General features: G+C 45.4%; 1 protein-coding gene across 5 annotated transcripts in view; it reads left to right on the top strand.

Moving 5' to 3' along the window:
* The window catches only part of ERBB4 (erb-b2 receptor tyrosine kinase 4), a 503,190-nt gene that overhangs the window by 477,469 nt on the left and 10,857 nt on the right, over nt 1-14,864 (top strand). For all 5 annotated transcript variants that reach the window (XM_042875078.1, XM_042875077.1, XM_042875080.1 and 2 more), the window contains exons 24-25: nt 228-325; nt 1,886-2,056. In XM_042875078.1, coding sequence (XP_042731012.1) covers nt 228-325; nt 1,886-2,056 — 269 coding nt within the window. The remainder of the gene's footprint in view (nt 1-227; nt 326-1,885; nt 2,057-14,864) is intronic.

Raw genomic sequence — 14,864 nt, 5'->3', positions numbered from 1 at the left:
GCAAATTAAGAAATCTTTGCAGTGTAGAACATTTGGTCTCCTCTGGCCAATTCCAGATGTTCTCCATTTTAGAGTTCCACCAGTTCCACCTTTCCCTTTTTCCTGGGCTCCTTATCACATTTTTTCCCTAGGCCAGAATTATCAAGTGCATCATTTCTTTTCAAACTTGCACATTTTTAAAAACTGCACGCTCTGTCAGTGGCCACTTATTTTCTTGTCTTTGACAGGCTGGATGATCGATGCTGACAGTCGGCCTAAATTCAAGGAGCTGGCTGCTGAGTTTTCTAGAATGGCTCGAGACCCCCAGAGGTACCTGGTAATTCAGGTAAGCAACTCTGCAATATAAAGTGGGAAGGAGGGAAGAATTCTGCCTACCAAACCTGACTGTTAAGAGGGTTGCTTTGAACCTTTTAATTTCAGAGCGTTCTTGAAGTTAAAAAGCAAATGTAACGACTGATAATGTAAACTGTTGACAATCCTAACTCTACCTGCTCCACAACACTGGGTATGGTGTGGGGTAAATCCACCTGGTATTAGCTTCACACTGAAGTAAGAGCTCCTGGCTGAAGGTTATCCAGGATGACAGGTTACTGCTTCCATGCCTCCTAACTGCTTCTGGGATGGTCTCACCCTACAGTATTTCATTGTAGTGTGTAGACATGCTAGCCTGCTCATGGCACATTAATGCAAAGTACCAACACAGGCTAATCTCCTATAGCTTAAATTTATTTGAAAAGTTAAACATTGTTGAGGAGGAACTGGGTATTTCCCACTGCATTAAAAGGTAAGTCCAGCTGTTTCAAGAGACTCTGGAAAAGTTCAGTTTGATTATATTACTTCATTAGACAGGACGTTTCCACATTCTGAATATCTCTTTCTTTCCTTCTCTCCCTCGTTACAACCATACATAGTCGGATAGTTCATCTTTGGCTTCTTCTCCAGTGATCCTTGAGGCAATACAGGTTGTGTGCTTCTTGAACAGAAATCAGGGTAACTCCATGGCACTGGTATCTCTGCCATCTTCACTTCCCCTTCTTCCCAGAGGCCAGCAAGAAGGACGAGCTTGCTGTTCATTTTTTAAACCAGTGTGCACTGTAGCACAGCAGTCATTCCCTGCCATATTCTACGTGTGGTGTAGTAATTTTTGAGACGTGAGAGGCCACTCTTAATCCATTCAGTTAAGCTTAGCATCGTTTCTACAGGCTGTTAGGTGTTCAGGGCACGGGCTGCCTTTTCTGATGTTTCATGGCATCAAGCATGGCAAAGCGAAGCTGTGATTTGCTTCTCTAGCTTGTAGGTATTGTTTCAGTTAAAAAATATTAAAAAAAAAACACCACCACCACCAAAAACAGCCACATCTTATCATTGTTGCTGCTGTTACCTGGTTTGATTTTTATTGCTTTCAGCTGTGTTGCATTCTGCAGAATTTTCATATGGATGAGAGGGAAATTTACCTGCCCAGGTTCCTAAAAATACAAATGAAAATAAAGCAAACATCAAAACACAGCAGTTACCACATTATTTTCCCCAACACGTGTGCCTAAATAGCAGAGATATTTCACAAAATACATCAGACCTTGACAGAATTTGGGTCAGAAACTGTGCTTGTATAGGAAAAAGAGAGAAGAAGGAATAAAAGCTCAATCACAAGAATGCCAGAAAGAAAGGTTTTGCTTGATTTATGCAGTTATTCCCTTTCTGTCATCATATTCTCACTACAAAAAGTCAAAACAAACGATGTGGATGTGATGTTTTAGACCAAGCAAAGAAGCATGTGCACTCCCTGCAGCCTGGCTGTCAGGGCAGGAGGAAGGCTGAGGTTCCCTGCTGTGAAATTAATCCATCTCCTCCCTGTTCCCCCCTCTCTCCCTATCTACCTATTTAGGGAGACGATCGTATGAAGCTGCCCAGCCCAAATGACAGCAAGTTCTTCCAAAACCTTCTCGATGAGGAAGACCTGGAAGATATGATGGATGCTGAAGAGTATCTTGTTCCTCAAGCCTTCAACATCCCTCCTCCCATCTACACTTCCAGGACAAGAATTGATTCCAACAGGGTAAGAGCAAGCTCTGACAGAAATACTGGCTATTATAAAAGCACAGGTGGAGATATAAGTACTCTAATCAAACACAGGCAAGAGTTGCCTTGGGAATTACAAGCTCCCATTGTAAGGAGACTGACTATAAAAATGTTGTCACTGGGTTCCCTGTTCATTGTACCCCAGTGAATTCTAAATTGATAGCTCAGCCTTGAGTGAACAAAGGCTCGACTTGAGCTGCCTTTCCCGAAAGCACAGCTGAGGCTTGTGAAGTCAAGCCGTGTTGTTTCTCAGTTGTGTCCCAGCCCAGTCAGGAAGTATACAGCTCTCATTCTCCATCCCTGCAATCATTTCGTCAGGGTTGGCACTGATGTAACAGAGGGCAGCTGGAATATATAGATAATTCTGCTTTTGTGTCTTCAGCCAGATTTCAGACCCGGCCCCTTTCCCTGTTTATATGTGATGGTTTCAGGGCCCTCCTTCACAAGCATGTGTTGTGGCTGAACGCATCGCAGATTTTGGCACGTTGATCTTTGTCACATTCCTGTTAGGCAAGGGGAATGCTGTTGGTTTGCAGGAGTAACTTGACACACGGGGAGGAATTCTCCTCACGTAACTGGAACTATCTTAAATACAGAAATACACTCTAAGCTCTTCACTTGCACATCCAGTTGGTGATAACTGCTGCCTGCTTTGGACATTTACAGTGGGATATGTCACTTTCTAGAAGTGTCTCTGTCTATCTACTGACTACTGACAGCTTCAGTGCGGTCTCAGACCTTTTCTAAATGCCGCAGTGCCATGTGAGCCCTGCTGGACCTGAGTACACATTTACTGAATTCCTCTCTGCTTCTGGGTTCCCTTTCTTGCAGCTCTGAGCTCGGCCAATTGCTGCATTTGGCTCTGTCCTCTTAACAGATTGGATGCTGCCTGTTCTCACAAAACTATGAAGTGGTGAAATGGCATTACTAATAAAGGACATTTGCGCAAGCACCAGGTATACTCACTTCTTAGGGACTTCACTCACGTGGTTGGATTTTTCTCTCTGTGCTGCTTATAGCCAAAAGTCCCATTTTGAAACACTGCAGTCTCTTTGAAATCGTGGCATTTATTCCTCATGGTTTAGAATCCTTCGGGATGTTTCTCCATAGCATAGATAGTTCCAAATTCACACCCTGGTCTGAATTGATTTATAGTATGTGTGAAGGTAAACAAAGGATCTAAGACATTGAAACAGGTTCATGCTCTGACTCTACATGGATGTTCTTTCACCTCTCCTGGATAAAGCATTGCTTTTCTGCAGTGAGGCAGACCAAGAGCTGCCCTTAAATTACATCCAGTCAATTCATAAGGAAATTACTACTGTTGTTAAAGGCAAGGAGACTAAGAGAGGTCTTTGGAAGGGACTTGTAGTTGTATTGCTAAGATGGGTTCACACAGTGCATCAGTAGATAGCTGAGAATGCAGGGATGGTGCATGTTTTAGCAGTAAGCAACTTCCCCTTTCCTGCAACAAGAGTTTTTAAGGCTGATGCCAATCTGAAATAAGTTAGTTTTAGTCCCAATTGTCTCTGGAGAAGTTCCATTTCTTTTGACGTTAGTTACCTTCCAGAGCTGCTCACTTGCCCGCTTCTGTAAATCGTTGTAGCTTTGTGTTACAGAGCAGGGTACTACCAGCACAAGGCAGCCAGTGTGTTCACTGGGATATTCATGCCAAGCAAATGCAAATGCAGAAGTTCGTTACAATTGCATGAAAATTCAAGCACCTTTCTCGCAGCCTTTGCCCAACTTCCAGCCTCACTATTGCAGTGTGCTTGTACACACGATCCCCCTGAAGTCAGCAGAGCCTCCCAGAGAGACCCCATGCCTTCATTTTTGCCACACGGAGAGGCTCTATCACATTCTTGATGTGACGTCTCGCCTTCACAGCTCACAATTTCCCATCTTGGTTTGAGACCGTGGTCTTTCCTACTGAAGTCAGTGGGAGCTTTGCTTTGCAATTCAATTTAATGACAGTAGCAGCTCCGTATCCTCCTTTCAGTAACTCTTACCGCTGGGACATCATATGACAATCTAACACTTGGAACTGGAATTACACTTTACCACAACTGTTCAGATTCTGAGCGGAGTTTTCTAATCTAATGTTACTGAGAGCAGCTAAGGGACAGAAAGCTCACACCCAGCTCTGCCTTTTTCTATCCTTGCAGTATTTTTCTTTATTGTAGGAGCTTCTTTATAGAGGAGTGATTGTTCAGGCAGGAAGAAGAGATGGGCAAATAAGTTGGTGTTGAAAGCCCAGCTGATGTATAACAGCACTTGCTGGAGTCACTGCAGAGTGACTGCTGTCCTGTAACAGCATTAACCTCGGTCATTTAGAGGCTTGTCCAGTGTCTCAGATTAGCTTAAGTCTTGGTTTTATTTGCTAACTGCTCTCCTAAATGCATTGCTAGTGCTGCTCTTCAGGCAGGCCACAGCATGAGGTTGCTGAAAGGGCTTGGGATTGCACGTAAAGTCCCATAGAACCTTTGCTCTCCAGTTCTTGGTATTCCAGTGAAGATTTGTGTTGATTTAAACCAAAAGAAGACTTCTGTAAGGCAGTAGCACATGTGCATACTGTCTATAGTTCAGCACCAGGAGATGTCAGGTACAGGAATCACACAGTTGAGAGGTGCAGTCGGATCTCTCTAGCTGCAGTTGTCTGATTGTATCTTTCTTTGAGTTTCCTTTGGATAGTTTGGATACATAGATCTATGTATCCAACATAGATTTATGCTTGTTTGTTGTAATGGATGTTGATATTACACCAACTCATTATGGTACTGCTGCAGCCATAAATGCCAAATGAATTGATGCAGCATAGGTAGTTTGTGTTCACTGCGTCTGGCAAATTAAATTTTATGGGAAGATTGCCAGGCAATTTGGTGAAGTAAAACACACAAGAAACTAGATGGTCCTCATGTCATTTCAGAGACGAGAAGCTTGAAAAACCCTGCATTTCCCATCTGAGTTGTTCTGATCGTTGTTTTAGTGAAGGAGGAGTGAGTTATGCGATGGCAGGGCGTTGCAGTCCTCTGACAGCTGTAATAGAACTTGTGGCAGCGCAACAGGGAACAGAAGTTGGCAGTGAGGCTGTGAGCCTCCTCACACTCGGGCTTCAAGGGCCTTTGAAAGGGCATTTGCTTTCTAGGAAAGGTTCTGAAGTTTGTCTAGGATGATCTCAGTCCTAAATCCTCACTTCCACGTGAGGGCTACTTGGATACGAGCACAAAGCTTTACCCTTAGAAAGAAGGCTGGAAAGGAGGAAACCTGGTGGTAGGCTTCCAGCTCCACAGGATGTGTCGCATCCTTACTCCTGCAGGGGTGAGATTTACTGAAGGTGAGAGGCTCAGGTACAGCTTCAGCACTTCTTCTATCACATGCAGCCTGCTTCACAGCAGGATTTCCCTAGGTCCTGTCCTGCCAGGAACAGAAGCTTGCCCGCCCTCTAAGCCCATAGCAGTGTCCTCTGCTATGAAGTCCTTTCTGGGACTGACCGATGCAGTTTTGAAATAAAAACTAGCATCCTAAGCTAAATTGATTTCTTTGTGGCATCTGAAGTCCTCAGTTGCAGTTTTGGCTCTTCGTCTTTTTCTAGCTTTTATTTTCTGTGGTCTGGAGATATTCTAGAAATATGGAGTTTTAGAAGCTCTGTGCTTCTGAGAGATAAGCCGAATCCTCAGCAGTGTTTCCATGAGCACAGTACCCCAGCTAGCGCTCGAGTGTCCTACATTCACAGCCATTAGATGATTCATTCAGGTATTTGTAACAAGCACTGCCCTGTGTGCACAGAGATAATACTAATACAGAAAGCACTCTGTGTACCCCGTGGTGCTTTTTGCTCTAAATCCTTGGCTAATTCCTACTGAAAACTGGCTATGCTGTTTATTACTCACCAGTGCGGTCTCTGTAATTTTATCCCATGCTCTGTGTATCACAGAATGCCTGCCAACCCAGCAATTAAATATCAAGCTAGCTTTTCAGGATAGGGTTTTAATTAATATGTCCAGGGAGACTGCTCTGCTTGGCTACAGCAGAGCCTGGTGTGCCAGATGCCAGCTGTTAGCTCCCCAGCAGTGCCTGCTGTGCCATCCCAGCCATCCTGGCACAGCGCTGGGGTTGTGGTGTCTGGCAGCTCAACATCTGTATGTGCCTCTATGTGAAAACTCATTCCAGAGAGAAACCAGGTGAGAAGATCCTTTTGTGATTAATTTGTTTCTGTATTAGAAAAGCAGCCATTTTTCAAATTACGCAGTTGCAGAGGAGAAGGCATTTCACTTCAGCGTGGCATCTTCGCTTCCAAACCTTACAGTGGACGTAGGGAGAATTCACCAATGAGATGGCTACAAGTATTAAATGACCGTAATTTGGCACCTTAGTAACAGGGCTGCATTTCTTGGGTAGAGCTCTGGTGGTAGATCAGATCAGAGGGCTAAGAGCACCTTTTGTACAGACTGAAATCCAGCAGGCCCGGAGGGTGAGGGACTGGAAGCAGCTCAGAGCTGGAAGGGAGACATCTGGGAGAGCAGGCAGGGCTTATATGGGGGTACTGTCCTTGTTGGTATAGCTGGCAGTTGATTGTAGCTGCCCTTTTCTGTGGCAAAGAAGGCAGGACGAAAAGTCGTGATTTGCTGGTGATTCCCCTTGTATCCAGAGCTTTGTTAGCAATCAGCGTTTTCCCGGTGCTTGCATCCTTTTTTTTGTGTAAGAAAAAGCTGTTCATTGTCCCTTACTCAAGCTCTCAAATGAGCTCTTTCTCCAGGCATGTCCTGGCCGTGTGGGGCCAGCAATAGAACTACTTCATCCCAAAGTAAATAGATAATTTGTGTGAAGAGATATCGAAGCTAGGTGGGGCATACAAGCACTTTGTCAAGCCTACTGGCATACAATCAGACAAGGGCTCCTGTCTCCTAATTTCTGTGCAGAAATGCAGCTCGAGGTGCAGTTTGTCTGCTCAAAAGATTGTCTTGATCGTATCGTTGGGGTGGGAAATACATCACAGATTTTTTTCTAATCACTGGGCACTTAGCAGTGACTCATCAGCAGGGTTGGGATCCTCTTGCTGTCCACCACACACTGTTCTTGTGCTAGATTAAGGAGCTGCCAGTTGTTACAAATCTCTTCTACCTACTGGGCTGGGTAGGATAGCACCATTTGTACACGTTTGTTGTCAAGGCGGAGCAGTCTTGGTGTCTGTCTCCTTTGAATTAGGTTTGTTGGCAGTGTTTGCCATCTCACTGCTTCTGCAGCATCTTCCCAAGAATGAGAACTACATCTTTCCTTAGACTTGGTGCTTCTCACTGCAGCGTCGGGTTGTTTTCTCATGGTTTTCTTTCCCTTTTGTTCAATTTCTTTAGTTCCTTATAATCAAAAGGTCATGAACGCCTTTCTGACAATTTTAGCAGTCTGTCTTCTGCCTTTCTGCAAGGATCTCTTTTCCTTATGCAGGTGTCACGATGAACTCTCCTGCACCTGAACCTATCATGGACTTGTAAATACATTTGTTACTGTATGAAAGGGTTTCAGAGCGTTTCAGAAGGTCAGGTTGTCTGCTTTAGCTCTCTTGCTTCTTGAAAAACCACTTGGTCCTTTAGGAATATTCAAACTCCACGTGAATCCGTTCCATGTTTAGTCACCCATCCCAACTGTTACACCTGCTGTACCTTTTTTCTGCTGGGAAGTACTCTAGGAAGGATGCCCATTGCTAGTCTGTGATGGAAACAGAAAGAGCACGAGGTCATCTTTATCCATGAAGAGCAGGACTAGGAACGGAGCAGCACCGATCAGCTTCTTTTTGTTGCTCAGAGTGAGTGAAGGAGAAGGAATAAACATGCAAAAATACGCAGTGAAATACGTTAGATGAAAAAATTTCAGTCTTAGTAATTTACATGGAAAAGGAAAGCTTTTCACAAAGTGTGTATATTTAGAATATGAGTATTTAAATACCTTTTTTAAAGTGTACTGAGTCTGCCAGGGGGAAAAAGAGGAAAATTCATATGGAAGTCTCAAAGAGAATGGATGATGCCTGACTCTTCACAGAGAAATCTCTGAAAGTGTTTTATGGCAATTAGTCTCCTGCTTTGCAGCCAGACCAGCTGAAATCAGTGTCGGTTCTGAAGGACTCAGCCCTTTTCAGCCTGAATAGATTATCAGGACCAACTTCTTAAATCGCCTCACGGTTTTCCAGGTCAAGTGCCTTAAAATGGGAATTTATAAAGGCGTTGGTTGTTTCCCGTCAAACCCGAACTCCTGGATACAGGGATGGAGTCAGACTGAAAGTGTTGAGTGGCATTTGGGGTCGAATGTACCCTTTCTGCCCACGTAGTACAGATAGTAGCTGTCTGCTGCTTCGGACCATGATAAATGGCATGTAAATGTACTGAGCTCTGGTTAGAAACTGGTTTAAAAACAGGCAGCATCTGCTTAAGCCATGAATAGCTGCTGGCTGTGTTAGCAGCCGAGAGAGCTCGCAGCTGATCCATTTTCTTCCCCACAAAGAAAAAAGTCAATAGATATAAAGAGAATAAGTAATAAATATTTCTACAGTGCACTGATGAGGCATTCTTGGAAAAAAAAAAGCAAGCTAAACAACTCTGCATAATTCAACAGTTGGAGAAATGGGCTAAAAGTCAGGAAATAATTATGAGCTGGGAGAAGACGTTCCTCAGTTTGAAACCGAAACTGTTTCAGAGGGGGCATTGGCTGGGAGCACTGGGAGCAGGGGCTGTGGGAGGGCACAGGGCATCCTAAACATACCTTCAGTGGGGACAGAATGCCAGCACAGATTACAGTGCCTTTTGTTAGCCAGAGCTCAGGGCCTGCCTTGCGTGTTAAATGCTGTGGTCTTGAAGGGGGGGGAGGAGAAATAATTGTGGAAGCTATAAAAAGGCTCTCCAGAAGATGCAGTGGGGAGAAGTGGGAGGAGGCACAGATGAAGTTTAGATTTAGAATGTTAAAAAATGATTATTTTATCCAAATCAGTTGGATGGTTATTTCTTTTAGAGTATTATTGCCACCAGAACCTCAGCCCTGCTCTAAATCAACTCAGCGTTTCATCAAGAAGCCTATTCTTCACTATAAGAGACCAAGAGTGCACAATTATGGGTTTCTTTCCCCTTTGCATAATAAAACTGGGAGATTATCATCAAGTTTCTATTCAGATTTTAGGGAGGCTTTTTTATTTTATTTTTAAAACCCATCTTTGTCTGTAAGAGCTCCCTGTTCGGGCCAGCATGCTGTAATGATAACTGCTGTAAAGGCTTCAGTGGAGATGTGCTCTATTTCATTCTCAATGAGGGCTGATGGCATTTTGAGAGGCTCAGAATATCCTTTGATTACCGTAGAAAACAGACTGGGGAAGATGGTGATGCAGAGCACGGCATGGGAGGGGGCTGCTCGGAGCGCTGCTCATCAACTTTCTTTTGTGCTTCTCTTTTTTTGGGGTTTTTTTTTTTTTTGGTCTGCAGTGCTGCAATCACCAATCGTAGTCCTGTTGTGGGTTGAAGTCCCATGCCCCATCCATTGCCTGTTTGGGGACTTGGAGGTTTGCACAGAAGGGAGCTGCTGCGCTCTCGCACACCGTGGGGAATCGGCCCCATGTTAGGAGGTGCTGTGTGCTGCAAAACGCCTCTGGGCATACACAAAAAAGGAGCGACAGAGAGCTAGTCGTGGGTGACCACAGGATGGATGTGGCAGTAAAAGAGATTGAGGGAAAAAGAAAGACACGTGCAAGCTGCCTCTCCTCCTGCTTCCCTGGCTGCTTGACACTGGCAGTGCGTTCATACAGAATAACAAGGGACAGGAATTTTTGCATCTTTACTCTTGTGTCACGCTTATATCAAACCACGGATTGAGCCAGCTGTTTGCCAGTCTTCCTGAAGGTTGCACAGACAAAGGCTTCCCAGGTTTGAAGGACAGGAGGTTTCCAGGGAGGGTTTTCGTGGCAGCACACAGCCTTTATTCCCTGCCCGGTTGTGGGAGGAGGGGCCGTGGCAGAGCTCCTCTCCTGTGCTTTTGTGTCAGTCAGAAACCTGTGGTTTGTGGCACACCGTGCATCTCACAGCAGGCTGTTTTCATCAGTCGTCTTCCAGTGTTTGACTCCCTTACTTGGTGAGGTTTTAGACAGAAGAAGGACGGTTATATGTCTGATATTTTCCAGCTATAGCACAGGAAACAGTCTGTGCAATATTTAGGTATCTCATTTCCTGTACCATTCTACCAAGAATGTTAGGTATGTCTCGTTTAAGATCTATGGCATTGATTGCTCATAGCCTGTTCCATATCACTCCTGGAAGGCTGTACTGAAATTCGGGCATCCTGCTGTGCATGGACTGCTCTGCAAGAGACTCTAAGTCTGAAAACAGACAGATATGGTCTGTGAGTCATCTGCAGCGATGAGTTAAGGCAGCACTAAACTGTACTGGGGTCACCAGTGAAATGTCTGTACTTAGAATGAACAAGTTCAGGGATGTCTTAAACCTACCATAGGACTGAGACATGCTCGGGCACACTGTATGGTACAGGCAGCTTCAGTGAGGACATGTTCCAGCTGTGCTTGAAGGCAGTAGCAGACTTACCCACATTTCGGAAGGAGGAACTTCTGTAGGTGAGGGAACTTTTGTGCAAAACTATGCTTTCCTATTTCAGAAGAAGAAAATTACAAAACTGGTCTGGTCTCGTGGCTTACCCTCCAGGTCATGGCATGTGTGACAGAGCTGATAGCTGTCCATTCCAGTAGCAGTCAATAGGCCTAATTTTACACATGCTCTGAAGACACCGAGGTTTAGGGGTGAAGTTCCAGCACTCTCTGATGCTGCAGGGACCACCAGGATGCCATCCATGCTACCTGTGGGCCAGCGAAGACTTCTGGTGGGGTGAGCTGCCACTGTCCTGCAGGTAACAGCATTCCCCTTGTGTTCAGTGCTGCTCTGACACTAGGAAACAAAGCTTTCTTCTTCGGAAAGGTTCCTTGAGCTGAGGAAGCTGTGTGCGTGCTGGTGGAGCAACTAACGCATGTGACTCTTGAAGGAGCAATGTGAGTGTTGTGCTGCATTTGTCAAAACAAACTGCACATTTCTTTTTCTGTACAGCTCAGCTCTTAATGGGGGTCAGGACCAGAAATCGTCAGTGCTCTGCAAAACCTTCTAGCCATTGCCTTACAAACAGCATTTCATTTCTTTGTAGCATTACAGAGGGCAGCAGGACTGCTCCCAGGCAGAGGTGACTCCTCCGGCCGTGCTCTTTCCCAGCTGAACTTCCATTCAGATCAATGGCAAATGCCAGCCTGCTCTCCTGAAATTAACTGGGGTTTGCTCGGGGCTGGTGGGACAGCTTGTGGGGTGTGCTCTGTCTGCAACCCCCCTGGAGCAGCCCTGGCATGTTACTCACATCCACCTGCAAACAGCAGCCTTCTGAGCTAACTGCTGCATTCTTGGTGCTCGCAGCAAGATCTGTTCTGCCCGCTGTGCTAGGAGGCTGCAGCTTGGTGGCCTGAGCCTGAGAATTTGATTTGGTTTTAAGTCAGGTGAATATGGTTTGACTTGGTTTCAAATCAGGTAAGGAGCAAAGAGAGTTATTTGTAAGCGCACGCAAACCAGGACAGAAGTGGCACGGAGCAGTGTTGCAGAGAGGCCTGAGGTGTGGAGTACAAAGTGTTCCTGGGCTGTAGGTGTGGGCAGTGAAAAGGTCGGTGCTCTGCTCCTGCTCTCTGGCACGGTGCTTTCTATATATGAAGCAGCTGGCAGGGAGAGAGCTGGGTGCGGGGTGCCTCTGGTTTGATTCAGATGTGTATACGTGCTTTACTACAGCCTTGCGTTTAGTAAAGAACAGTTTTGCAATCACGTGAGCTTAGCAGACTGCTTAAGAACAATAACCAACAATAACTATGTGTATTGTAGGCAAAACTCAGTGGGTACAGGGCAAGCAAGCTGCGCAGCTGTGAGGGTGCTGCTGGCAGGCTTTGCTCCCTTTAGGACCGTGTGGGCAGCAGGACCCAGCACCGCTTACATTTCATTGCAGTTTAATAGGCAGCCAGAAAATACTACGTCCTGCTGTAAAGGAGGAGGTATTTGCTTTTGGGAGGCTTTAGAAGAGAGGAACTGGAAAATGAAATTAACGAACAGAAAGCAATAACACAAGCCAATATTCACCGAAGCGTCATTTACCTCTCCTTTATCAGGGCTCATTTTACACATGCATTAGGTGTTACGAGAGCTGGTGTGTCACTGGTGGTTAATACCAGAGGGCCTATAAAAGCCTTTAGGGCACATTTGCTTGTTTTTTTTATCTTTTCTCCCTGATGTCACGTTTGTGCCGGAAATTCAGTCTTGTAGTGTAAAGAATGAAATCTCAGGCATTTTGGTGACAAGCCTCCTCTTGGAGGCTGCCTAGGGTTAAAGAGTAGATAGCTGCTGTGCACACTGGAGCTAGCAGGGAAAAGAACATCAGCTGTTTTCAACATAGTGTTTTTAAATGTAATTTGAACAGAGCCAAAAAAAAAAATAGAGGAATGGAGTAAACTGGATCATGCATACAAATGAAGCTATTTAAGTTTTTCTTGCTGAGATCCAGATGTGTTTTCTGCTCACAGCACGATTCATGTACTGACCAATGACACTGAGCTGAGGCTTTCAGTGCTTCTCTTGGAAGCCCACAAAACGATGACATCACGTTGCAATTAGCAGGCAATTTAAAGGCATTTAAACAATTATATCACATTTTCAGCCCCGCTAATTGGCACCACAGCTGTTTTCTTTGCCTCCTTTTTTGGAACAGCAGCCACAGGGCATTAACTCATGGGGAAAAACAGTAAAGGATTAAAAAAGAGTGCAGACACCTGTGGTTCTGAGAAGAGCCAAGCTGTAAGGGTCTGTGCTAAGAGTGTTGCAAGACAGCTATGTTTAGTACAGAGCTAAGGGGAGGGAGGCATGATGAAATACCATTACTGTGATCTCAGTTGGCAGGTCACTAACTGGGGAGGGTCTTGTCAGCAAAAAATAGCAATAAATGCATTAATGCTAGTCCGTTCCCTCCTGATGTCTTTGGACAGGACTATTCTTAGACAGCACGTTAGTTTGTTGTTACACTTGCGTAGTACGTATTTAAATGTCAGGGTCGCAGCCAAGGAAATATAAAGATAGGACAGTGGGTTCAGTCTTCTGTATGAGGGTGGAGCACAGCATGTCCATAGATAGACGTCATGGCCATCCTAGAACGCTATTGTTTTTCCAGTTGTAATCATCTGAATGTTTACTGGCAGAGGTGCATAGTATTTCCTATCAAAGTCACACATGTTGACAGAATACTTGGTTTGCCAAGTTTGTCGGAGTCCTCGCCACTCTCTGTGGACCACGTCTTACCAATTCATAGAATCCTAGAATGGCCTGGGTTGAAAAGGACCACGGTGCTCATCTGGTTCCAACCCCCTGCTGTGTGCAGGTCGCCAGCCAGGCTGCCCAGAGCCACATCCAGCCTGGCCTTGAATGCCTGCAGGGATGCGGCATCCACAGCCTCCTCGGGCAACCTGTGCCAGTGCCTCACCACCCTCTGTGTGGAAAGCTTCTTCCTAATATCTAACCTAAACCCCCCTGTCTTAGTTTAAAACCATTTCTTCTTGTCCTGTCACTACTTACCTGTCTTCGTTCTTTTCCTTCCCCATCTTTTTGGAATAGACAAAGAGCTTCCCTGAATTGAAAGAAATGGGAGGTTGGAGGGTGAAGAGATGTCAGTCCATCCTTTGCAGTGGAATATCTTGTACCCATCAATAGGATGCAGTAGGAGTCTCTGACAAGCTGAGAGGACGTTTTTTATCCATTTATGCAATACATTCTGAGTTGTAGCCTGACCTTGCCACTAATGTCAGTAAATCTGCCACACAAAGGGAAGTGAGAGGGATCGGAGATGATAAGGCACAATTGCTCCTTGTTCCAAGGACTGTTCCAGTTGTCCCAAAGGGGCCTCTTGCAGAACACTGCCAAGTTACAACCCTGCTGCACAGTCTGCTCAGATGTGTATTGCTCATCTCTGCTCTTGTCTCTTTAAAATGATTAGTTCCTGGTCAGGTGTTTCCTGTTCTCTCTTATTATCATCTGTCTCACTGTGGTAGTGCCAGCCATGCAACCACTCCCTGATGCCGGTTCTTTTATTCCTTGGTTATTACTTGTGAACCTTGGCTGTTGTCCTGGCTGAGTACGTTTGTCTCAAATACACCGTGGCACCATGGGAATGTAAGTACCCTATTTCTTAGAGGGATTGGCCAACTGTCAGCGTCCCCTACAACGCACACAGGGGAGCACTGAAGCTCCCAGCCTGACTGAGCCTAGATCTCTGCCACTGGAGCTGCCCAGGCACAGCACTCCCTGAGAGCACATTGGCTTTCTGGTTGGCATCATCCAGGTGTCTTCTTGCCATGTTCAGCTCCTCTCCCTCCCTCCTCAGATTCCTGTCTCCCTACACATCTCATTGTCTCTCTCCGGCCACTAATTTGGTCTTTTGCAAGCCACCATTCCCTGGTTCCTGACCATCACCTGGTCTTCCAGCATCACTTCTCTTGAGATCTTCACGGTTCTTGATCAATTTCTTCCCTTTTGAGTTTGGACTTGATGATCTTGAGGTTGGACTTGATGACCTTGAAGGTCTTTTCCAGCCAAAGCAATTCTATGATTCTATGATGTTTCCCCGGGCACTGGCAGGGGCTCACTAAGGCCACAGGCAAGTTCCTCCTCTGCATTCCTTTCCAGCTGCTTGTTTTCCTGGGGAAAAAATGTGCAAGGAGGGACTCCTGCTCAGGCTCT

Source organism: Lagopus leucura, unplaced genomic scaffold (genome assembly GCF_019238085.1).
Source record: "Lagopus leucura isolate 7727_CA_CO unplaced genomic scaffold, USGS_WTPT01 Super-Scaffold_100012, whole genome shotgun sequence".
Lineage (NCBI taxonomy): Eukaryota > Metazoa > Chordata > Aves > Galliformes > Phasianidae > Lagopus > Lagopus leucura.
This window is presented reverse-complemented; position numbering and strand designations above follow the sequence as displayed.